This window comes from Mustela erminea, chromosome 9, assembly GCF_009829155.1.
Source record: "Mustela erminea isolate mMusErm1 chromosome 9, mMusErm1.Pri, whole genome shotgun sequence".
NCBI classification, from domain to species: Eukaryota; Metazoa; Chordata; class Mammalia; order Carnivora; family Mustelidae; genus Mustela; species Mustela erminea.
The window spans coordinates 7,203,490-7,227,621 of NC_045622.1; the positions used below are offsets into that span (position 1 = coordinate 7,203,490).

General features: G+C 36.4%; 1 protein-coding gene across 2 annotated transcripts in view; it reads right to left on the reverse strand.

The window, feature by feature from the left end:
* The window catches only part of RDX (radixin), an 87,649-nt gene that overhangs the window by 23,316 nt on the left and 40,201 nt on the right, over positions 1 to 24,132 (reverse strand). Inside the window, exons 11-15 of one of the 2 annotated variants that reach the window (XM_032356357.1) lie at positions 22,005 to 22,135; positions 11,981 to 12,141; positions 10,780 to 10,872; positions 5,897 to 6,139; positions 3,640 to 3,800 (exon numbers count right to left, since the gene is read on the reverse strand). In XM_032356357.1, coding sequence (XP_032212248.1) covers positions 3,640 to 3,800; positions 5,897 to 6,139; positions 10,780 to 10,872; positions 11,981 to 12,141; positions 22,005 to 22,135 — 789 coding nt within the window. Of the gene's footprint in view, positions 1 to 1,206; positions 3,801 to 5,896; positions 6,140 to 10,779; positions 10,873 to 11,980; positions 12,142 to 22,004; positions 22,136 to 24,132 lie in introns of those variants that run through there. The other variant, XM_032356356.1, reaches the window with a different exon arrangement.

Genomic DNA, 24,132 nt, shown 5'->3' on the forward strand with positions numbered 1-24,132 from the left:
CTCCACAGGGAGTCTGCTTCTCTCTCTGACCTTCTCCTCACTCAGCTCTTTCTCTCAAATAAATAAATAAAATCTTTAAAAAAAAAAAAAAACAACTTAAAAGAGGAAGGGGTCCAAAAAAAAAGGGATCTATGAGTATAGCTAGCTCCCTATTAAAAAGATTCCCTTATCCTTCTTAAGGATATCTAAATTTTGGTTTATTAATCAGTTCAGCAAATTAATGATAAAGGCTAGAATTCCTTAAACTTAAAACTTAAAGCTTAACAGTTTACAGCTTTAGATTAAAAAAAAAAAAAAAACTATTGTTTTTCTCATGCATACATAGAATGGGATGTTTCTGAATCTAAAAAATTTTCACTTTCATTTCTACAAATGTCACTAATCAACAAAGTAATAAAAATTGAGACAGAAACTAGGGACATTTTTAATTTTTAATCCTAACACTAATACTGAAATTCTTCTCTAATAATCACTAGGAATGAGAATTCTAATATAGTCTAAGACAACTTTGTAAGTGGTAATTGTAGTTCTTAAAGAAAAACTGTGGATATAAAGCAATCCTATAAAATTCCCCTTTCTTTTCTGAAAAGACTGGAATAAAGAAATCACTACCTGACTTTGAGAAAAAAATAATCAAGTGACAGTTAAGACAGTTAACAGTTCAGTTTACTATAAACTGAGCAGACTCTCAGCTTTTCCTTTTAGAACAGATTTATGACTTAAGAAGAAGAATCTTTATGTTAAAAATCAGGAAGAAGCTTTTAAAGACAATAACCTTCTAGATTTATGGTAACTGTGCTGTAATGTCACTTAAAAATACAAATATGTATTTAAATAAATGCACTTGGTATATAGTTCTTTAAAGAACATTTGTATTTTAATAGCAAGATTAATCAATGACAATGAAACTATATCTTCTTTAGGAAAAATAAACTATAAACAATATACAATTAAAGCAATGACTGGAAATCCTAAATGATTTCTGTTATCAAAAGAGTTAACAATTTAATTTTTCACAAAATTAATAATCACTATTACTTCCATACCAAAAGAGGTATAATTTGGCGGAAGATAAATCTGTGAGGATTTTGCAATTTTTCCCTATCCATTTCTCACTTTTAAGATGTGATGATTCATGGGTCTTATAGAGAACCTAATTTTGAGAAATATAAAAAAAAAATCCATGTTAAATAACAACAGTGGACCTTGAAGCCATGAGCTTTTGTCACTTTATTGTTAACCAATGAATGTTATCCAAAATTATAGATGTAATTGTAACTTAATTGTACAACACAAAATTATGCTAATGGAAAAGTCTGTTGGAATTTACCAAATACTCATTAATATATTTTACATTGCTATATGAACATGTGCTCTCAACTGCTAATAAGAGTTATAACTGGTTTAATCACTATGAAACCATATTGCAAATAGTTGTTCCTGTTTAGAAAAATTCACACAGCTTTAAAAATGGATTAAATCCATTTTAATCCTAATCTACAAATAGATTATAAACAGCAAATATAACTGGTAGTTTTCCAACACTGATATCAAACTGATGTAGCAATGGTAGTGCACACAATTCAAAATGTAGAAAATTAATAAAAATCCAATGGAAGTCCAAGTTTCCACTTATTATGGCAATGGCCCTGATGCTTTGGAACAGTGAACACTTATGCTTTAAAGCATGAAGAGCAGAGTTCACCGTCTATTCCTCTAATGTGCTGCAAGGAGAAATATTTTCTTCTGCAGTGTTTTGAAGCATGTGCACAACTACCATACAACAGTCACTTCAAGGTTATTAACCAGTTATCTTTTGTCCTACAAAGTCCAAAAAAAATATATTAAGCGAAGCCTTTCCTTTTCATGTCTGCCCAGATTAATCCTTTTATAGTCAGCAAAATCAAAAAAGCACAAGAGATATTTTCAGACACAACTTGAATCTACTGTGCATGAAAAATGCTTAACAAAATGGCAATTTTAATAGATAAATGTAAATTTGAGTGCATAATACCAAATGAAAAGTAGCTGAACCACACAGAGAAAACAAGGCTTTCCTTATCTCCAAGTCTAGATGTTTTACAATAAAGAAAATACCAGAACATGTAAATATTAGAACATCTTTCAACTGGAAAGATTTCTTAAGACATAGCTGAACTCAATATAACCTAAAATTATAATTTCTAAAGTAGGATTAACAAACCAAATTTACGTATTTTTAGCTAGAGAATGAAAAAAATAAGCACAATGATTTAGAAACCAAATCTGCTGAAATGATTATGTAACAATTATATCAAGAAATGAAGGTACAGACATTCATATGCTACAAGGGCAAATCTCTCTCTCACACACACACACACACATACATACACACACATACTCTCTCCCTCTCTCTCTCTCTCTCTCTCTTCCTTGGACATACAACATCCCTCCAAGAGAGCTGGTCCTGCAATTAAGCTCAACAAAGGCAGTTAAAAATTTAGCACTCTAAGATATTCTGAAGGAAATCTCAGAAATACTCCTTGCATGATTGAAAGTACTGGTATGTATTTTAGAACACAGAGCTTACACACTCCACTGGGTTGGAACAAAGAATCACCACAGGTGTAGGAGTGAGGTAGTATTACTGTCCCCTCCTTGGAACTGATGTTTTCATGTGCTGCCCTTCCAGAAAGGTCCAGGGTTGGTTTTTTTTTTTTTTTTTATGATTACAATAAGTTACCAACAAATGATTTTTTTTTAATTAAACACCTGTTTGTCTAAATCAGTGTATGAAAGAACAGACTTCTTAATCTTTCAGAGACAATTACTATTTGCAGGTAGTGTTTCATCAATAAATTCTCCCAGGGAACTACTACCTGCTGTCTACACCTTTGTGAACAGTAAGCAAAGAAAACCAAAAGACGAAAGGAGATGAAACCCCAATCAATTCGGCTGTCGAAGATGACTGTAATTAAGTAGGCAAATATCAAATATCCAATAATATAACTGGAACTTAAAACATTAACCACCAGCTGCATCCTACACTATTAAACATTCTAATCCTTTTCATGATTCATAGCTGTCTTCTACACAATTATCAAAGACTGTCTGTCTATCCTGTTGCCTACCTTCATTTTAGCCATGCCGATGACCTGTATGATGGCAGAATGATGGCTATCAGCACAGCAAGGAGAAGGGCACGCTGGGGAAATATGAGTGAGACAGAATGTGGAAATACACACAGGCAAAATATGGAAGGGGCAAAAGAAAACAGGGCGCTCCAGCTAACCACTCATAAAGTCACCATCATCCTTTGAACTGTACAAAGTGCTGAAATCACGCATACACATTTGTCAGACATGATCCTTAGTGTTAATCTCCAACAGAAAAAAAAAAACAATGGAAACTGAAAATGTGACAGGAGGCGATGGAACGCTGTCCTCCACTCCCTGGGCCAAAAGGAAAAGAAAATCAAGCATGACATTACACTGCCTTAATGCTGAAGAGCTCCCCTCAAGTATGTCTTTAGCCACCACAGTCAATTGGTGTAAGTGCTTTGGCAAGGTGGGATGCGTTCCATCACATCTGCAAAGGCCTGCTTTTCTCTGTTGGTGGTTCAGCTTATGAAGAACACGTATGCAAAATAACAGCTCTCACATGGCTTCAAACTCATCAATCCGCTGCTTGGTGTTGCCCTGTCGAATCTGCCGCAGAGTCTTGTACTTATCGCGGCCGGCTTTAACATTCTCAGCGTGAAGAACATCATTTTGTGTTTTCTTGGTTTCATCCCTGGCTTGGGCCAATTCTGAACTTAGTGCCTATAGGTAAGAAAGAAAAAAATGACTTATTTTTTTTGGTAGGTTTTAGAAAGATTATGAAAAGTTTTAAAGACAAAAATACACAAATCACAAATCTTACATTTTCCCATAGTCAAATTCCCCTTGTCAAAAACTCTGTTTTGCTTGTAGTCACAGCACAGGTAGAGGTGAGGGAAGAGTACCCTCCTTGCATTTCATTTCTCCACTCATCAACCATGATGACTTTGTGTACTATTCTACATTTCCTTAACTTTCTCATACAATACTTGAAATAACTTACAAAAAAAGTTCAATGGAAATATTACAGAATGCTATTTTAAGATCTGAAATCTATGCCGTCAGAGAAACTTTCTCCAAAGTCTTTATTTATTAAAACTCTCCGATCACTTTTTATTACTATTTAAAGATTTCACCAATTAAAAAATTAGAGAACTTATATGGAAAAAAGGTCTAATAAAGTTAAAATTTCCTATTTTGGTTTAATTATGTGCTTTTAATAAACTGATCTTTTGCCATTATAAAATGTGAACAAATAATTCAGATTATGTAATGTCATACAGGTAGTCTATTATATGTTTTTAATGCAAACTTCACTGGTTAAAAACTAAATTTATTTGTCTTTTAAAATTAGCATTAAGGGGTGCCTGGGTGGCTCAGTGGTTGGTTCCCTGCCTTCAGCTCAGGTCATGATCTCAGAGTCCTCGGATCGAGCCCCGCATTGGGCTCTCTGCTCAGCAGGGAGACTGTTTCCCCTCTCTCTCTGCCTGCTTGTGATCTCTCTCTGTCAAATAAATAAAATCTTAAAAAAAAAAAGACAGCATTAAAATACTTCCTACCTTTTAACGTTGAGTCAAGCTGTAATTAAAGAATAACTTACCAGTTAAGGGTTAATCACCCAAGGCTAACAAACATTTGCTACAATGGAAAAAATAAAACAAGGTAACTACAGGCCAACCACTCACAAACCAACCACAAGGCCAGCTAGTGGTAAAGGCTTAAAAAAAAAACAAAAAACACCAAATGTTCTTCTGTAAAGAACTTCCCAAACTCAACACCCAAAAAACAAATAACTGGTCGATAAATGTGCAGAAGACATGAAGAGACACTTCTCCAAAGAAGACATACAAATGGGCAACAAGCACATAAAAAAATGTTCAACATCACTGGCCATCAGGGAAATACAAATCAAAACCATGATGAGATACCACCTTATATTAGTCAGAAAGGCTAAAATTAACAACACAGGAAATGACAAATGTTGGCAAGGGAATGGAGAAAGGGGAGCCCTCTTACACTGTTGGTGGGAATGCAAGCTTGAACAGGTACTCTGGAAAACAGTGTGGAGGGTCCCCAAGATGTTAAAAATAGAGCTACCCTATGATGCAGCAATTGCACTCCTGGGTATTTACCCCAAAGATACAAATGTAATGGAAAAAAAAGGGGCACATGCACCCCAATGTTCGTAGCAGCAATGTCCACAACAGTCAAATCGCGGAAAGAGCTGAGATGCCCCTCAAAAGGTGAATGGATAAAGATGATGTGGTCCATATATACAATGGAGTATTACTCAGCCATCAGAAAGGATGAATACCCTTCACTGGCATCAACATGGATGGAACTGGAGGAGATTATGCTGAGCGAAGTAAGTCAAACAGAGAAAGACACTTACATGGATTCACTCATATGTGGAACATAAGGAATATAAATAGTAACATAAATAGTGCGGAGGGCCACAGGGGAAGGGAGGGAAAACTGAATGGGAAGAAATCAGAGAGGGAGACAAACCATGAGAGATTCTGGACTCCGAGAAACAAACTGAAGGTTACAGAAGGGAGTGGGGAGAGGGATGGGGTAACTGGGTGATGGGTATTAAGGGGATGTGTGGTGATGAGCACTGAGTGTTATAAGCAACTAATGAATCGCTGAACACTGTATCAAAAAATAATGAGATAAGTTGGCTAATTGAACATGATAAAAAATATATATATATAAAACTTTAAAAAAATAAAATGTTCCCATTTAATAAGTTTAGCTCAATAAACGGGGGAAATGCTACCCATATTATTAATGTGCATTCAACTGCAAATTTTAAATACCTGGAGTTGCTTCTTAACACGCTCATTTTTTTGAGTTTCTGTTACACGTTCCTCTTCACTCCGATGGTTCATCACTCCATCATTTGATAACTCAGCACTAGCCTCAGCATTATTCTCATCATGCTCATCATGCTCGTTTTCTGTTGGAGGAACGACTGGTGGTGGTGGAGGTGGAGGGGGGGCAGACATCACAGTTTTTAGTTCTTCTTTGGTCTTTTCCAAATCTTCCTGGGCTGCAAAAGCCTGAACATTAAAAATAAGCTTATCAGCAACCTCCTTTTGAAAATTGGTAATTAAGGGACGCCTGGGTGGCTCAGTTGGTTAAGCAGCTGCCTTCGGCTCAGGTCATGATCCCAGCGTCCTGGGATCGAGTCCCACATCGGGCTCCTTGCCTCCGCAGGGAGCCTGCTTCTCCCTCTGCCTCTGCCTTCCACTCTGTCTGCCTGTGCTCGCTCTCACTCTCTCTCTCTCTGACAAATAAATAAATCTTTAAAAAAAAAGAAAATTGGTAATTAAAAGAATCAAGTTATCCTTCCTTCCTAAAAGAAAATATATTTCAGGGTAATGAAAATAAGCCTTACTGATGAAAGCTCTGTTTTTATAGAGAATGCCAGCAAGGAGGAGTGACAGAATTAAATTACATAACTTTGCAAAACCTATTAATATTGTTAATACTGGCAAGAATGATCAAATGCTGCAAAAACTGTTATACAAATGGTTGATGAGAAATGGTACTAGTAAAACGCCAAAGAATGCCATGTCTAAGAGATCACATTTTAGCCACAAGGGGAAGCAAGTCACCGTAAATGGAGGAATCAGACCACCATTACTCTAATCCAGTGATCAATTAAAATCACTCATGGTAGGTTAACCAGATACTAAGTGTTCTTCTGAGATGATGCAATAGGAAGTATCCAACATACCAACTGCTTGGGTGGTATACTGCGTTGTTCTGTCTAAAAAAGTCCGGCTTTACACTGTTGTCATTGTATAATTATTAATAATAACACCTTTCACTCTAAAATACATTCTAATTTGGATGATAAATTATATGGTGGTCTCACCTAAGAGGCATCATAGCCAAAAACTTCTTAACTTGAATCCTTCAAGTTTTAAGGTCTGTTTTCCAATTTACAGGAAATACGGATACAAGGACAAGCTGAATAACACCATGAGGAAACAACTAGACAAAAAAAAAAAGGGACAATCTGCAGGTCCTTCCAATAACTCAGTATCATAAAATGGCCTGTCCTCCAAGCAAGCACACACAATGCAAAGTCCTAATTTGGACCCTGGCCTGGCAAATCAGCTATAAAAGATTCTGGATCAATTTTGAATGCAGTCTGCCCAGGAATAAACCCACACAAACATAATTAATTTATAATGAAGCAGCCAAGAATATGCAACAGGGGCAATGACACTAGACCACTATCTTACACCACACAAAATTATCAACCCTAAATAATCAGATTTGAACAAAAGACCTAAAACCGTAAGACTCCTAAAAGAAAACACAGAACAAGCTCCTTGACATTGGTCTTGGTAATGATTTGTTGGATCTGACACCAAAAGTAAAGTTAAAAAGCAAAAATATGCAAGTGGGACTACATCAAACTGAAAAGCTTCTGCACAGCAAAGGAAACCATGAAAAAGAAAATGAAAAGTCAACCTGCTGAATGGGAGAAAATATTTACAAATCATATACCCAAATTATAAAGAACTCATACAACTTAACAGTTAAAAAACAATCTGACTAAAAAATGGCAAGGGGATCTGAATGGGTCTTTTTCCATACAAGACATACAGATGGCCAACAGGTACATGAAGAGGTGCTCAACATCACTAATCAACACAGAAATGCAAATATAAACCATAATGAGCTACCACCTCACACCACTCAAGATGGTTATTATCAAAAAGATAAGAAATAGCAAGTGTTGTCGAACATATGCAGGAAAGGGAACCTGTGTGCACCATTACTGAGTACGTAAATTCGTGCAGCCATTATGCCAAACGCTACAGAGGTTCTTCAAAAAATTAAAAATGGAAATACCATTATGATCTAACAATTTCCCTTTTAAGTAGTTATCCCCCACCATGAAAACCCTAACTCAAAAAGATATATACCGTCATGTTCACTGCAGCCTTACTTATAACAGCCAAGATATGAAGCAACCTAAGGATCCACTGACAGATGAATAGGTAAAGAAAAGTGCTGTATACACACACGTGAATACTATTTTGCCATAAAAAAGAAAATCTAGCTGTCTGTGTCTGAACTGATGGAACTTGAGGCCACTATGCAAAGTGAAATAAATCAAAGACAAATACCATATGATCTCAATTATACGTAAACGTAAAAAAAATCAAACAGAGCTCATGGATACAGAGAACAAAGTCCTGGTTACCAGAAGTGAGAGGTGGCAGGGAGGGTGAGCAAATGGGAGAAGTGTTTAAAAAATACCAACTCCCAGGGTGCCTGGGAGGCTCAGTCAGTTAAGCATCTGACTTTGATTCAAGTCATGATCTCTGGGTCCTGGCATCAAGCCCCACATCAGGTTCTGTGCTTAATGGGGAGTCTGCTAGAGATTTTCTCCCTCTCCCTCTGGCCCACCCCCTAAATCATGCTTGCTCTCTCTCAAATAAATAAAATCTTATTAAAAAAAAAAAAAAGTTCAGACTCCCAGCTATAAGATAAATAAGTCATGGGGATGTAATATACAAATAGCATGAAGACTCCAGTTAATAATACTGTATTGTATATTTGAAAGTTGCAAGTTGCTAAGAGAGTAAATCTTAAAAGTTTTCATGACAAGAAAAAAATTTTCTTGTGATGGGTGTTAACTCATTTCACAATATATACAAGTATCAAACAACAAAGTCATATACCTGAAATTAATAGGTTATACATCAATTATATCTGAATTTTAAAATTTAATGAATATAGTCTAATACAGGTGAGATGAGAAGTTGACTAAAATGGGAGCATATGTACAGTATGACCTCATTCTGAACACATAAGTGTGTATGTATATATACACGCAAACAGGAAAAGATCCTAGAAGGATCTGCACTAAGGTGTTAAAACAGTGATCCTGGCTTCTGGGAATGTGATTTTTCTCGTGTCACTTCCTCATTTCTATAATTCACAGGATTTGCCTCCCTGGTATTAATTCTAAAAAAGTTTATGTGTCTCAGAAATTCTAATAAAGAAAGTGGTCCAGGGGCACCTGGGTGGCTCAGTGGGTTAAAGCCTCTGCCTTCGGCTCAGGTCATGATCCCAGCGTCCTGGGATCGAGCCCCGCATCAGGCTTTCTGCTCCGCGGGGAGCCTGCTTCCTCCTCTCTCTGCCTGCCTCTCTGCTTACTTGTGATTGATTTCTCTCTGTCAAATAAATAAATAAAATCTTTAAAAAAAAAAAAAGAAAAAAAAGAAAGTCGTCCAATGGGTTAACCAAGTTCTATTGCTTTGAGAGTTACATATATACACATATACATAATTCTCACTATCAAAATTTCCCTATGAAATTTAAATTGCTACAAAGAAAATTTAAGAGGCAAAGAAAACTGTATTCACATTCATTGCAAAAAAGTCATAAAACTATATACCTTCGGGTGTTAAAAATTATTTTAGTTGCATTGAAGAGTTAACATTTAAAGTTTGAATTAAACTCTGATTTTTCACTTGTGTACTATTTCAGACAGCAGTGGCTTCATCTACTAAGAAACTTACATTAGAAATCTTACTATGGGACGCCTAGGTGCGTCCTAGGTTGGTTAAGCATTGGCCTTCGGTTCAAGTCAAGATCCCAAGGTCCTGGGGTCGAGTCCTGTGCTGGGCTCCCTGCGCAGCAGGGAGTCTGCTTGTCCCTCCCCTTTTGCCCTCCCTCCAGACTTGTGCTCGCTCTTTCGCTCACATTCTAACAAATAAATAAAATCTTTTTTAAAAACTCAATATGTATCATCTTCGTTGCATCCCTCTAATTCGACTTCTTCATATCCATTATTTGGTTGCCATGCCCTGCTAAGTCTACCACAAGATGTTTCTCAATGATCCCTGCTCCTCTTCATTCTTAGGTAATCCTACCCATTAGACCAATCCATTCTCTACTTTAAGTTATTTTTATACAGCCATACTTGATCATACTATAATCCTATTTCAAAATCTTAAAAGCCCAATGTCTACAGACACTCCCTATCATCTTGCAATTTATTTAAAGCCCTTCACAGCTTTATTTCCTCTGTAACTCCCCAGCCACATCTCTCAAGATTCCTGAACCTATACCCTAAAGCTTTGCTTACTTACTGGTTGTCCTTCAAGTCTGCCATGTACTTCCAAACTTCTTATACCCATCAGTTCCCTGTCTGGAATGACGACCTTTGTAGTCTCTAACCACTCACAATGTTTTCTACCCCCAAACTGACTTTATTATTTAAGATCCCACTTAAAACTTACAAGAGTCTCCCCAACACCTGCTTCATTCCCACAGAAATTAATCACCTCTTCCGTTCTTAGCTTGCATCAACAGATTAGTAATTATGACAATACACACACATTCATACACACACGTATCTTTTCCCTCTAAATTGTGACAGTATCTTATATACCTCTACAAACTCGGCAGACTGCTGGGTACAAAAATAGATATTTAGGGGCGCCTGGGTGGCTCAGTGGGTTAAAGCCTCTGCCTTCGGCTCAGGTCATGATCTCAGGGTCCTGGGATCAAGCCCCACATTGGTCTCTTTGCTCAGCAGGGAGCCTGCTTTCTCCCTCTCTCTCTGCCTCCCTCTCTGCCTACTTGTGAACTCTGTCTGTCAAATAAATAAATCTTAAAAAAAAAAAGATATTTAATAAATGATACCGAGTGGAAAACAAATGATCACCTTGTGTTGCCACTCAGTAGCTTCCTCTTCCTTTTTCTTCTTGGCTTCTTCCAGCAGTGCAATCTTGGCAGTGAATTCAGCAAGTTCTGCTGCCTAAAATAAAGAACATAATTACCAATAATAAAAATTTTTTTTCAAAAATATTCTGTCTTTGGGGCGCCTGGGTGGCTCAGTGGGTTAAGCCGCTGCCTTTGGCTCAGGTCATGATCTCAGGGTGCTGGGATCGAGTCCCGCATCCGGCTCTCTGCTCAGCAGGGAGCCTGCTTCCCTCTCTCTCTCTCTGCCTGCCTCTCCAACTACTTGTGATTTCTCTCTGTCAAATAAATAAATAAAATCTTAAAAAAAAAAAAAATTCTGTCTTTAAAGCTTTAATGTATATGCTTTAGACTTTCTATGATTCTCTTAGTCTTTCATTTTTAAAAAAGTTAGTATTTAAGATCATAAGCATCTTATTTATAGTAGGTCTAATCCACTAGTAAGAAGACAGTGAAAGCAGTTTTATTATTTTATGGATAAGCAGTTCTTCCCGTTTCAATAGCAGGAACTTAAAAAACAGCACCTGAATTGCACATTTTAACTCTGATCAATAAAGTACTTGCTAAACCCCACAAAAGGAAAAAACTGCATTTTATATAATGCTTTATAACTTAAAGAGTATGCTGCCAAATAAGCTCATTAGATTCCCCAACAATCATATTTGGTGCCTTTATTCCTTTTTTCAAAGGGAAGGATCTGGGGCTCAGAAAGACCCAAGGCCACATATCAAGTAAATGTTTGAACCAATATTTAATTCCAGGATCTTTTAAATGTCATGCCTACTCAATATCTGCAGTCCACTACACAAACAAACACCCAATAAATTACGGCCTATAGTTATCTTTTAAGAAGGTATCAGAACATACTGTCAATTTATCTAAAGTAAAACACACTAATGGCTTATGCAAAGTTTAAGTGAATCAGAAATCTTTTGTTAGCAATAGACTCTACTGACATCTCATTGTTTTATCTTTAGGTTTTTTGGGTTCTTTTTTTCATGCAGAAATAAAATTTTTAGGTTTATTTCCACACTTTGTGATTAGGTTACTTGTATCTTTGGTTTACTTTCCAGAAGATCTAATATACTTAGTTTTACAAGCTTTGCTTCATGCTTTTGTCTAAATTTTTCTTTCTCTCTGAGATAGAACCAAGACAGGTTCCTGACCAGCTGTTCCTGATTCTTCATCTGGTCGGCAGCTTGTTTTGCAATAGCGGACTTGGCTTCTTCAGCAGCTCGACGCTCCTTTTCAAGTCTTTCTGCTTCTTCCTTTGCTCGTTTTCGTTCCTGGTCCAGTTCCAGAGCTTTTCGAGTCTGTTCTTCTAGTTCTGTCAAATATATGTACACCCCCCACAACAAAGGTTAATTCCAATTATTCTCATTATCAAAAGAAGAAGCCAAAAAGGTTAACGAAGGATCTATCTTAAAATTAGCACACCTGCAAATGAACATATGCTTTGTTTTTAACTTGGCAAAAGCCTAATAAATATTTTTAAGTACTACACAATTAAAAAACTTGAAGAAATGAAAATACTTTGTAATTTAACTCACATCATAAGGCTGGAAGTCATCTTTAGTTTTAAAAAATATGATCTACAAAGTTTTGACCTACAGAACTTGTCATCTGTTTCAAAACTATAAAACAATACACTTTAAAACTTACATATAACGTTTTACTTATTTAAGTATCAGATGAGTAAACCCAAGGCATTAAGACTGAAAACAATACTAATTCAGAAGAGGAATTCTGATGTGAATCACATGAATTACTATAACTTTTGAGTTATTGGTATATATCCATTCTTCAGGCATGAAGACAAAGTAAATACCTGGAGATAAATGACATCAATTTTGATCTTGCAGTGTACAGATCATAAAGTTAATTGTTCTCTTTTTCAGTGAGTTGAATAAGAAAGGAAAATATTATTAGCACAAATATTACTAGCACTTAAATAAGCTTAAAACTACTAATTTTAAACATTATTCTGAGAACTCTTATTTAAAAACAAGGACATTTTGTGACAAAAGATAATAGAACGTCACCTATTAAGAGGGTGCAATGTCCTACAAAAAAATGATTCTCCCTTTTTCTATACTCCAGAGAGGAGAAAAAACTAAAAATCTGTATGTCTGTCATAAGGTTTGAAAGCTAGCTGTAACATACACGCTTCTTACCACTCTCAATTTTGTTGCTCTTGGTCAGAATTAATTTAGTTAATTGCAGTTAAAATCTGCAAGGCTTAGAGAGGGGTAGGAAGAAAAATGGTTAAATTTTAAATTCCCAATAAAATAATGTAAATATTTTATGTGGCTCTTCGGCTATAAGGGTGAACAATGTATGTAACACTGAATGTTGTCACAACTAAATTCTAGGATTATTCATTTTAGAATTTGCCTTCTAAAACTGGGACATCAAGCTAACTTATTAAACTTTTCTTAGGATCATTCTTTCCAACTTGTTGATTTGATTAATATATAAAATAAAGCACACAATACTCAAGGTTGTATCATTCATCAAAACAAGCAAACAAAAAACAAAAGAAAATAACACTGCTTCTTCTCTCATAATAAAAATTTCTTCTGTACAATAAAGGAAGAAAGAAAAAGTAAGTTTGGCTTTTAAAGTTAAATCTTCAATTAAATATTCCCAATATTCATTATTTTCTATCAACTTGTTTCAATAAATATCATTTTCAAGAACATAGACAAGGCAATGGCTCTTTTGTGATTAAGAATTATACAAAAGTGTCAATTATTTTAAATGTTGAAAATAAATCGGAAAACTTCAAATCTATTCTAGTCTCTTCTAGAAAGGAAGGTTTTGAAATGACTTACTTATTTCCTCCCCAGTTAGAAGAGTTAGAACAGAGACTGGAAAACTATGGCCCACTAACCCAATGCCTTGTTTTTGTAAGTAAAGTTTCACAGGCACGCATACCCTCACTCAGTTCAATACCGTCACGTGTTTATGTACAGTACAAGACCGCTTACATTCTGCAACAGCAGAGCTGACAGTTGCACCAGGAACCGTGTGGCCTGCTGAGCCTGAAGTATTACTATCTGGCCCTGTGCAGAAAGGTTTACAAATCCACCTATTAGAATATTTTTATGAAACAAACACGCCTCTAAGACCTTGGATCCCCTTGGAACACCTGCAGGGAAGGATTAGCTAAGATAAAGAACATCAATATTTTGCCTCTCTGGTTCATAAAAATCTAGGACCTACAATTTCTGAGGTCTGACACATACTAAGAGGGTACCAAGGAATATGGCTTCTTTTAGAAGATCTGCTCTTTCAGGATAAAGATTAAGGTTTTAAGAATAAGCTGCTTCTCTCATTAACAGTATTGCATTGATACAGATGGATATGGTGTTTAGAACCAAGAAGTTAAGCTCAAGCTAATAAAATTGGGGGAAGTCTCTCTTTCTCAGTCGAGCTTGAACATAAATTTGATTTCTGACAGGTCTAGGGCTTTGTAAGCCAAATGATCTCTTATGGGCAAAGCTTAGAAACTATGTAACTACACAAGAATTAGTAAAAAATAAATTAATGAATTAAATATCCCAGAAGTTGTAGAGTTTTCTTCCTTTTCTCAGTCTAAGGTAATAGTTTATGAAGTATCACATTTTTTTCCATAGGAAAAGAATATTGTTGTTAAAAAAAAGCAAAGAAGTTCCACTGTCATTAATTTTTAGAATTCACAGAATTAAGAATTTATATATCAATTACTCACTAAAAATGCAATTATAAAATATCTATCCTAAATCTAAGCAATGGAGTGTTATACCATCATACAAAAAAAAGTAAGGAAGATCTCTTTGTGAGTATACACATAGGACATTCAAGTGTGCATTAACTAAAAACAGCAAGGTACAGAAGGATACGTGCAAGATACTACATTTTATTTAAGAAAGAAGAGGAAACAAGAATATGGTTCGTGAGGATATCGTGTATTTGCTTACTCTGTACACAAAAAACAGACAAAACAGAACGGCATTTAATATTCTCAGCGGAGCGGAATAGAAGTGAACCAGCACACAGCAGCCCTAGGCCTACAATACTAAGTCAGGCTAAAAAGACACAGCTTGCGATTTGGGGGCTATCAAGGCATCCAAGGCTTGGGAGATCAAGATCCTTAAAAGGAGTGAATAGAAAGGTAGGCTCTAAAATCTGCATGCTATTTCCCCCCAAGAGGTTTGCCAACTCCTAAAATGTACACATATGAGGTAGAAAACTAGGGAAACAAACAAAAAACAGCTATAACTGGCTACAGAATAGCAGGAAGATCAACACTGTCGTGCAGCCAGGGGTCAACGGCTGGCATTGAGGGCCCTAGTCAATGAGCAGTCCTTCAGAAGACACCCTGAAGGGTCTACAGACTAGCAGGGAGGGAAAAAACACAAAGAGACCAACCTTAACAAAGCCTGAAACCTTGGTCAACTCCACCAGTGACCTGCACATATTCTGCCTGGCAAAAAAAAAAAATATTAAATCCTCTCTAAAGTTAAATAACATCATTCTAGGGCTCCCTAATGTTTCAAACTCAACATTGGGAAAGCAACCAAAATTACAAGGCATACTGGGAAGACGGGACCAAATGACCCCTTCCAACACCCCTAAAATCCCCCAAAGAAAGACTACTACTGTGTGGGCCCAAAGATTATCCAGGTAGTGCAGTTAGCAAACAAGGATGTTAACATAACTATGAAAGATACTGCTTACCTAGGAAAACGGAAGAAAAAGCAAAGAACGAGGAGAGATGCAAAATCCAGAGAAACACTGACAACACTGCAGAAGCAGATCTTTAGGCATCCTACAACTCTCTGCAGAGATGTCAAGGGCCAGAGTCCCTTTTATAATCCTGGAAGTTCAAGTTATTAATATTTTCCTTATGGTTATGCTATCTTCTAGACACTTCATTCTCCCTTCAACATTTAGGTTCACATGCATAGCACCCATAAAGAAACATAAAATTCAGGAGGTCTTTGACAGGGACACAGATACACTACTAATTTTATTTTAGCAAAATCCTGAGTGAGTACAATCATGTACTGAAGCACCATCCCCCCAAAAGATAAAATATTTATCACCACTAACCAACCAGTAAAACTGCAAATTTGAAGAGCATGTGAAGTTCCTCTTGCTGCTTAGAACAAATACTAAGGAAAGAAACTGAAAAGGCAAGGCTTCAAGGGGGCCGGGGGGAGTGGGGAGCCCAACAGAAAAGCTAAAAATAAATGTCAACTTGGTAGATCAGAGTGCTAGAGCTTGTCACCACATTCAGCCACTGTTACCAAATCCTCAACCCACAGAAGTGTGCAGCCAAGAAATCCCAGTAGCTAATAACTTTCCTCTCTAGGACTATCCATCTCCAGAACTTCCTTTCCAGAGGCTCTCTATTCAGAAAAGGATTATGAATAGGAGATGGGAGGAGAGGAAAAGCACAGTTAGTATGGCAAACAGAAAGAGAAATTACCAACCCAGGAATGATCAGGAGGTGCATCACCTTACAATACCACAGAAAAGTTTGTGCTGTGAGATATGCAGAACATCCAGACTGCTGACTCCCACCGAAAGGTCAGTCTTGTCATATAATAAACTCTTCTGAAGCTCTAATCTGTCCTGTTATAAACTTAATCGCTCCCTATAATAACTTTTTCAAGTTAATTGTTTTCCTTTTCTCAACTTCAGAATAATTTATAAAAGTATGCAATGTGTAACCATTAACAACTAAAGTCATAAAAGATAATGTAATATCTAAATAATCTGGAAGCCTAAGAACTTGCCCTTGTCTTTGAAACGTGCTTCCCACTGTACAACATGTACTTTCTTGTACACCTATGATGCACTTATAAGGTATGTCAGTTTCAAGTTTTTCTAGATACAACTGGTGATTGAACAGTGTCCACTGACAATAAAATCAACTAATAGCTGAGTGGAACAGAACAGTCTGGAAGTAGACCTACATACATATTATATTCTGGATTTGTGATAAAGGTGATGGATATAGCTAAACGGGGAAAGAACACTCCTTGTAATAAAGGTTCTGGGTCAACTGAAAATACATATGGGAAGAAATAACACTGACTCCTACAAAAATCAGTTACATATGGATTATGGACCTAAACGTGAAAGGTAAAGCAGTATCCACAAGGTTGTAAAAAATAATATATTCACAACCATAAGAGAAAGAGTGATAAATGGAACTTAAAGAACTTCTCTTCATTAAAAGAAACTTACATTGAGAGAGAAAAAAGGTAAACCATAGAAAGATTTTCTTTTAACAAAATATGAGAAGAACTATAGATCAATAAGAAAAAAAAAAAGAAAATCCAATTTTTAAAAATAGGTGAAATTCATGAAAAGGCACTTTATGGATATGCTATAAGCATTTGCAAAAGTGCTTAAAATCAAATCATCAGTCATCAAGAAAACGCACTGTACTAACTGTCCTCACCAGAATGGCTAAACTAACAAACAAACGACGCAAGAGGAAACCCTGACAGTAAAACAAATCATCAAGTAATGAAGATACAGGGCAAATCAACTTTCATTCACTACCGGTAAGAATGAGCACTGATACAATCACTTTGTAGAAACAGTGGCAGTATCTACGAAAAACTGTAGCAGTGACCCAGCAATTCCACTCTGGGGTACAGATACCTCCCCTAAATTAATACCCAGGGGCTACACTTAAGAATGCTCGCAGCAGCCTTATTTTATAATAGCCAGAACCAAAACTATCCCAAATGTCTATCATCAGTACAATTTGCTATCTACATGCAACAGAATATTACACTACCATGTAAAACAACAAACTACAGCTCCAGGCACAAGTTTTGAACAAAAAGAAGCCAAGCAGAAGAGTACATGAATTCATTTACACGCAGCTCAAAAACAAGCAAGACTGTTCTTGGGCACGATACCAAATGCACAAGCAAAAAATAAATAAACTGAACTCCAGGGCCGTTGGTGGTGTAGTCAGTTATGCCTCTGACTCTTGGTTTTGGCTCAGGTCGTGATCTTAGGGTCATGAGATCATGCCCCACATCAGACTCCATGCTGAGTACAGAGTCTGCTTAAGATTCTTCCTCTCCTCCTCCCCCCCTGTGCACTCCCTCTCTCTCTCCAAATGAATAAATAGATCTTAAAAAGAAAAAAACAAAACAAAACTGGACTTCATCCAAATTTAAAGCACTGGGCTTCAAAGAACATCATCCTCAAAGTGAAGGTAACCCACAGAATGGGAGAAAATATCTGCAGATCATACGTCTGGTACGTCATAAGACATCTGCACCGAGATACAGAAAGAACTCTTAACACGTCAACAACAAAAAGACAACACAGTTGAAAAATGGAAGAAAATGCAAAAATACACCTTTCCAAAGAAGATTATATATAAATGGCCAATAAACATATGGAAAGATGCTCAACATCATTAGCCACTTGGAAAATGCAAATCAAAACCACAGTAGCACTTCACACCCACTAGGATGACCACACTCCGAAAGACTAACATTAGTAAGTGCTGGGAGGTTAGGGGTCATCCAAATGATCCACTGATAGTGGGAATGTAAAATGGTACAGTCATTTTAGATACCAGTTAGGCAGTTTGTCAAAAAGTTGAACATAAATTTACCATATGACCCAGTAATCTACTCCCAGGTTTATACTCAAAAGAAATGAAAACAATAACCAGTACACAGATGTTCATAGCAACATAGTCACAATAGTCAGATGGTGGAAACAACCCAAACGTTCACCAACTAATGAATAAAATGTAGTGTGTGTGTGTATGTATGTATATATGTGTGCGTATGTGTAGATCATATGTATATAACATCTATATCTATCTATCTATATATATACATATATCTATATATCCACAGAATGAAACATTATTCAGCCATAAAAAAGAATGAGTGCCTGATACAAGCTCCAACACAATGACCTTTAAAAACATTATGCTCCATGAAAGACAGTTACTAAAGACCATATTCTACACAATTCCATTCATAAGAAATGACCAGCACATGTAGTCTACAGAGCTAGAAGTAGATTAGTAGTAGCCTAGGACTGGGGGAGGGAGGACTCAGAAAAATTTGAAGTGACTGCTAATGGGTATGGGATTTCTTTCTGGGGTGATGTAATTGTTCTAAAATTGTGGCATCAAGTGGCAAAACTCTGAATATACTAGAAACCGTTAAACACTTTCGATCATTAACTGTGTGGTATTGTGATTCATACCTCAACAGAACTATTAAAAATAAGACTAAACTCTATGATGAGGGTGCCCAGGTGGCTCAGTCGGTTAAACACCTGCTTTCGGCTCAGGTCATGATCCCAGGGTCCTAGTCCTGAGATCAGGTCCCAGATCCCTGGAAGGGATCTTCCTGCTCAGGAGGAAGTCTGCTTCTCCCTCTGCCCCTTCCCCTGCTCATGCACATGTGCTCTCTCTCTTGCAAAAATAAATCTTTAAAAAAGTAATAAACTCTATGATGACATACATCAGAATGATATAAGTCACATTTGGGGTGAAGAAATGGGAAGGGATACAATGGAGAGTCCCTTAGTGCAGGTAATGTTCTGCACCTTGTTCTAGGTAGTCACAGGAATAAATTCACTTGGCAAAAATTCATTAAGCTTGATACCTAATACCTAAGAGGCATGCACATTATTATATACATGCTATACTTCAAACACATTTTTTAAAAAAACTTTCCAAAAAATCTCAGAAAATTAAATTAGGGATTATCTACTTCCATTCTAGTAATTAGGAATCTAAGGAAATTGAGAGGTTAAAATGACTTGCTAAAGGTATTCTAAGTTAATGACAGAATTAAATTGACTGTTTAATTCCAATATAAACAATGTATACATAAAATTGACAAGCCCCCTATTCCCCACAAGAGCTTTCATCACACTATCATGCTTACTTCCCCCCCAAGCACTTAAAACATAAAATGATCTTGATTATCTGTTAATTTTATTACTCTGTCTTTCCTCAATAAAATGTAAGCCACATGAGAGCAGGGACCTTATCTGTTCAGCATCGTATCCCCAATGCCTACAATGCCTCGTACACACTAGGTGCTTAATAAGTACAGAGGATGCATGAGATCACTACTGGGATTTCACTTTGATATTTGCCAGGACAGTAAGTGAATCCCAGTCTGGCTCTCAAATAAACCTTCAGAGCTGGTTTAAAAATGATAAAAGTTAAGTGAACCATGGAAATGTAAATGGTAGAATAGTTCTATTTAATGATTCATAACTCATTTCAAATAATAATGACTTCAAAAAAGTTCTTAATGAAATATAGAAAAGTTTCTTCTCAAACAAGAACTTAAAGGTTTATCTACTATATATTATGACTTAGATATGACCAGAGTTACTGCATTTGAGTGAGAATTTAGCATAAATTACAAGACAATTCATATTTCAGGACAGCCTGGCAACGCTTTATTATTAGGAAAAAAAAACCTCAAGAAACAAATCAGATGTCCTTTGTCATAAGATGACTGATTTGAAATTGTCTTGATAGTGATACTCTACATTCTTTCTTATGTTCTATCTTCCTTATATTCTTTAGTGCTTCTTGACTTGAGTAGTTTTCTGTGTGTAAATCATTAATATTTTTATTATGCACCCTAAATAAATAAGATTGAAAGGTTTAATAGGTAGCTGTTCTCTCAGAAAGATATATGTAAGTTAAAAAAACTCTATCACTCAATTTTTTCTTTAAAATATACCAGTATCATAAATTTCTTTAAACTTTTTAAAGAAACATACATTTCATTTTTTTACAGCATTCTGCCTCTAAAAGTACTGCTTATTGTATTCACATGGCATTTACATTACCTCACTTTACATTTTTATGAATTTATCTATTTCTGCCAACCACACAGACTTCCCTCCCATGCATCCGATTTATTTGTACTCCTAAAATGCAGCACAAAGTAGGCACTTCATAAAGGTCTACTTTAATTGATGAAAAAGGCATCTGGAGTAGTAGAAACAGGATGAAGCTGGAATTCAGAAAACAAGTTCTGCCTTGGTGTTACAGTCTGCAAGCACATCTGTTTAATACCTCTGACCCCTGAACTAAGTAATTTTCTAGGTCTTTTCTAGCTCTGGGAAGTGAGGCTTCTAAGGTCAGAATAAAGCCTAGTTTGTATGTTTTCCTATTTCTTCTCTTAGAAATATTATTTCCAATCCTCTTGAAATTAGAATGATCTACCAGTTTGTGGGTTTATAGCAATCTCCATGATTTCCTCCTCTAGTTACCCATTTGCAAATTATTCTCCCCACTGCTCAAGAGCATCTCCCCACTATGGTAGCCTGATGTAAGGAATGAAAATAACCTTAAATAAGGTTATTATTTAATAAACTTTAAGGTTATTATTCTACTTAGAATAATAAAACTAATGGCTGCTTCTACTAGTTATCAGGAAAGCAGGTATTAATTCTAGTTTTACAAATAGTATATATTTCATATTATACCCCCCCCATGAACCTCTACTGCTTAAGAAGGAAAAAAATCTTATTTTGCTCAATACCTTTTTTCTTCTGTTCTTCCTACGATTTGTTGTTTGAAAGCAGCATATCCTAGAGTTATTTACTGTAAACCACTCTGGAAACCAAATGTACCCTTTCTATACACTGTAGCATTTTGGTTACACTCTTCATAGGAAGTAGGTTCTGACCAAGGTGTTACCAAAAACCAACCCACTTCTATGTGTTGTGTATTTTTTTTAATACACCAAAATAAAATTTAGAGACTGAGTTCCGAAAGAGTTTATTATAGTCAGAATAGCTTAAAATGCCTTTAAGTATTCAGATGCTTTGAAATATTTACATACCCATAAAGCATCAAATAGAACGGCTTTTGTTTAAATGCTGGCGAGTACTAAACCTGCGTGTTTGTTTATGGAACCCTGAACCGTAAGAGGAATAAATTAATATCTACAGTCATTTCACATGAAAACACCTGTGTATTTAAGTAAATGAAAGAGAAACTAGCACATGAATGTTGCGTGTCCCTTAAACATGTTTCTGATGTGATTCCATTAAGTATTAATGTGACAATTAAGTGCAATTATTGTAAGGACAAATGAGATTATCCAGCAGTGAGGAAGTATCGGACAAAGAGGAACAAGGGTGAACACAATGTCAAAAGGAAACTGCTACCTTTCTGGGCTTTCACCGTCTGCTCTTCGATTTGCCGCAGCCGCTCCATCAGCTCCTCCTTTTCCCGCTCTATCCTTTCCTTCTCCTTTTCTGCTATCTCCCTCTTCTTCTTTTCATTCTCTAGTTGTGCCCTGAAGAGGAATTAGAATTGCTCAGTTACAAATGAATACACAGAAATATTTACATGAAACCCAAGTACTGTTGAGTCCACTAAAAAGAAACGTAGTATAAATATTTTAAGAATCTCCATTATACTCAGCTGGACTTTAAAAAAACACCCATCCAGTTAAAAATACAGGACTGCCCTGTTACATGCACATACACTGGAATACAATGCATTTCTTTTTGTGGGGTCACGGAATATGCAGTCTAGGATTGTTTCAAAAGTTAAAAGGGGCACCTGGTTGGTTAAGCATCTGCCTTCAGGTCAGGTCATGATCTCAGGGTCCTGAGATAGAGCCCCTCGTTGGGCTCCCTGCTCAGAGGGGAGTCTGCCTCTTCCACTCCCTAGGCCCCTCCGCCAACTAGTGCTCTCTCCCTCTCTCTCTCAAAATAAATAAAATCTTAAAAAAAAAAAAAAAAGATAGTAAAAACTTAAGACAATTTGGAAATATTTTCAAGCGATAAATTTACAGAACAACTAGGAAAGTAAAACTGTCAAATACACCCCTTGTGTGCAAAGCATGTTTTTGAGGCAGACTTGAATGTGGGAAAAAATCAGAGGAGATTTATCACGTGTATCCTTGATGAATTCTGACAATAAATCACAGGCCAGCACAAAAGCAGTTAACTGCACATTTCCCACTGAGAGAAGTAAGAAAGGCTTGGAAGGGAGCACACAAGATAATTTTACTTTAGGCAGTTTAAGTAAAGTAACCTGGGAGGATAAGAATTTTCAATCACTAACATGAATTGACACATTATTAATTCCTAAGGTAGTACCAATTTAATCTTATATACAAATGGCAAACCAGTTTTATCTCCTTTGACAACTCCATTAGAATGACAGTAGATGTCAAATGCTGCTTAAGACAGATCCACCTGAGAGCTCACGGGAAAGACCACCTCCCTCCCTCAGCGGCAACCGCCAGGGGCCTAAAGAGATTGTTCCTTTTTTAAAAGAATTTATTTATTTATTTGACAGAGAGAGATCACAAGTAGGCAGAGAGAGAGAGGAGGAAGCAGGCTCCCTGCTGAGCAGAGAGCCCGATGCGGGACTCGATCCCAGGACCCTGGGATCATGAGCCGAAGGCAGTGGCTTAACCCACTGAGCCACCCAGGCGCCCCAGAGATTGTTTGTTTTAAACATAGCCAGACTCTCATCACATAACTACCAAGAGCCTACCATTGGTCAGACTCTATAAAGACTCTCTATTTATAAAGAAATATAAATATGAGTAAGAATTAGATGAAGCACTACCAGGTAATATTATCTATTTCACAAATTTAATCAATATTCAATATTCCCTTTGTTTTAATGGGAATAACTTTTTTTTAGCTTAAAATCAGTTATGATTTCATCTCTGATACTCATCTGAGTACATCTAAATATTCCCCAAAAATGACATCACTGCCATCTGAATTTCAGGCACAAAGACCACGTAGTCTGAGCAGAAATAACATATTAATAAACTATGAATTCCCTGGACTAACATGCAGAAAATGTTTTTAAAGAATATCAGATGAACCCAAATATATTTTTCTTAAGTGAAAATTAAAAGCTAATTTATATTCAGCTTCTAATCAGACTATGCATTAATGATATTAAGAATTATTATACGAGGTACTATTTATTAAACACCAGGTGCTTTGCAAACTTTTTAGTAACTTTTCACTTGAGTTCTACAGTGTCAACGACACTTTTAAAGCAAAATATTCAGCGGAGCACCCAGGTGGCTCAGGCAGTCGAGTGTCCAACTCTTGATTTCAGCTCAGGTCACAGTGGTGAGATCAAGTCCCACATCAGGCTCCACGATCAGCACCAAGTCTTCTTTTCCTCCTCCCTCCCCTGCTTGTGCATGTGCACTCTCTCTCTCAACAGATAAATAAAATACTTTTTAAAAAATAAACAAAAATAAGGCAGATTTTTTTATTCAAGCAATTCTTACTCTGAAAAATTAAGTAAAAG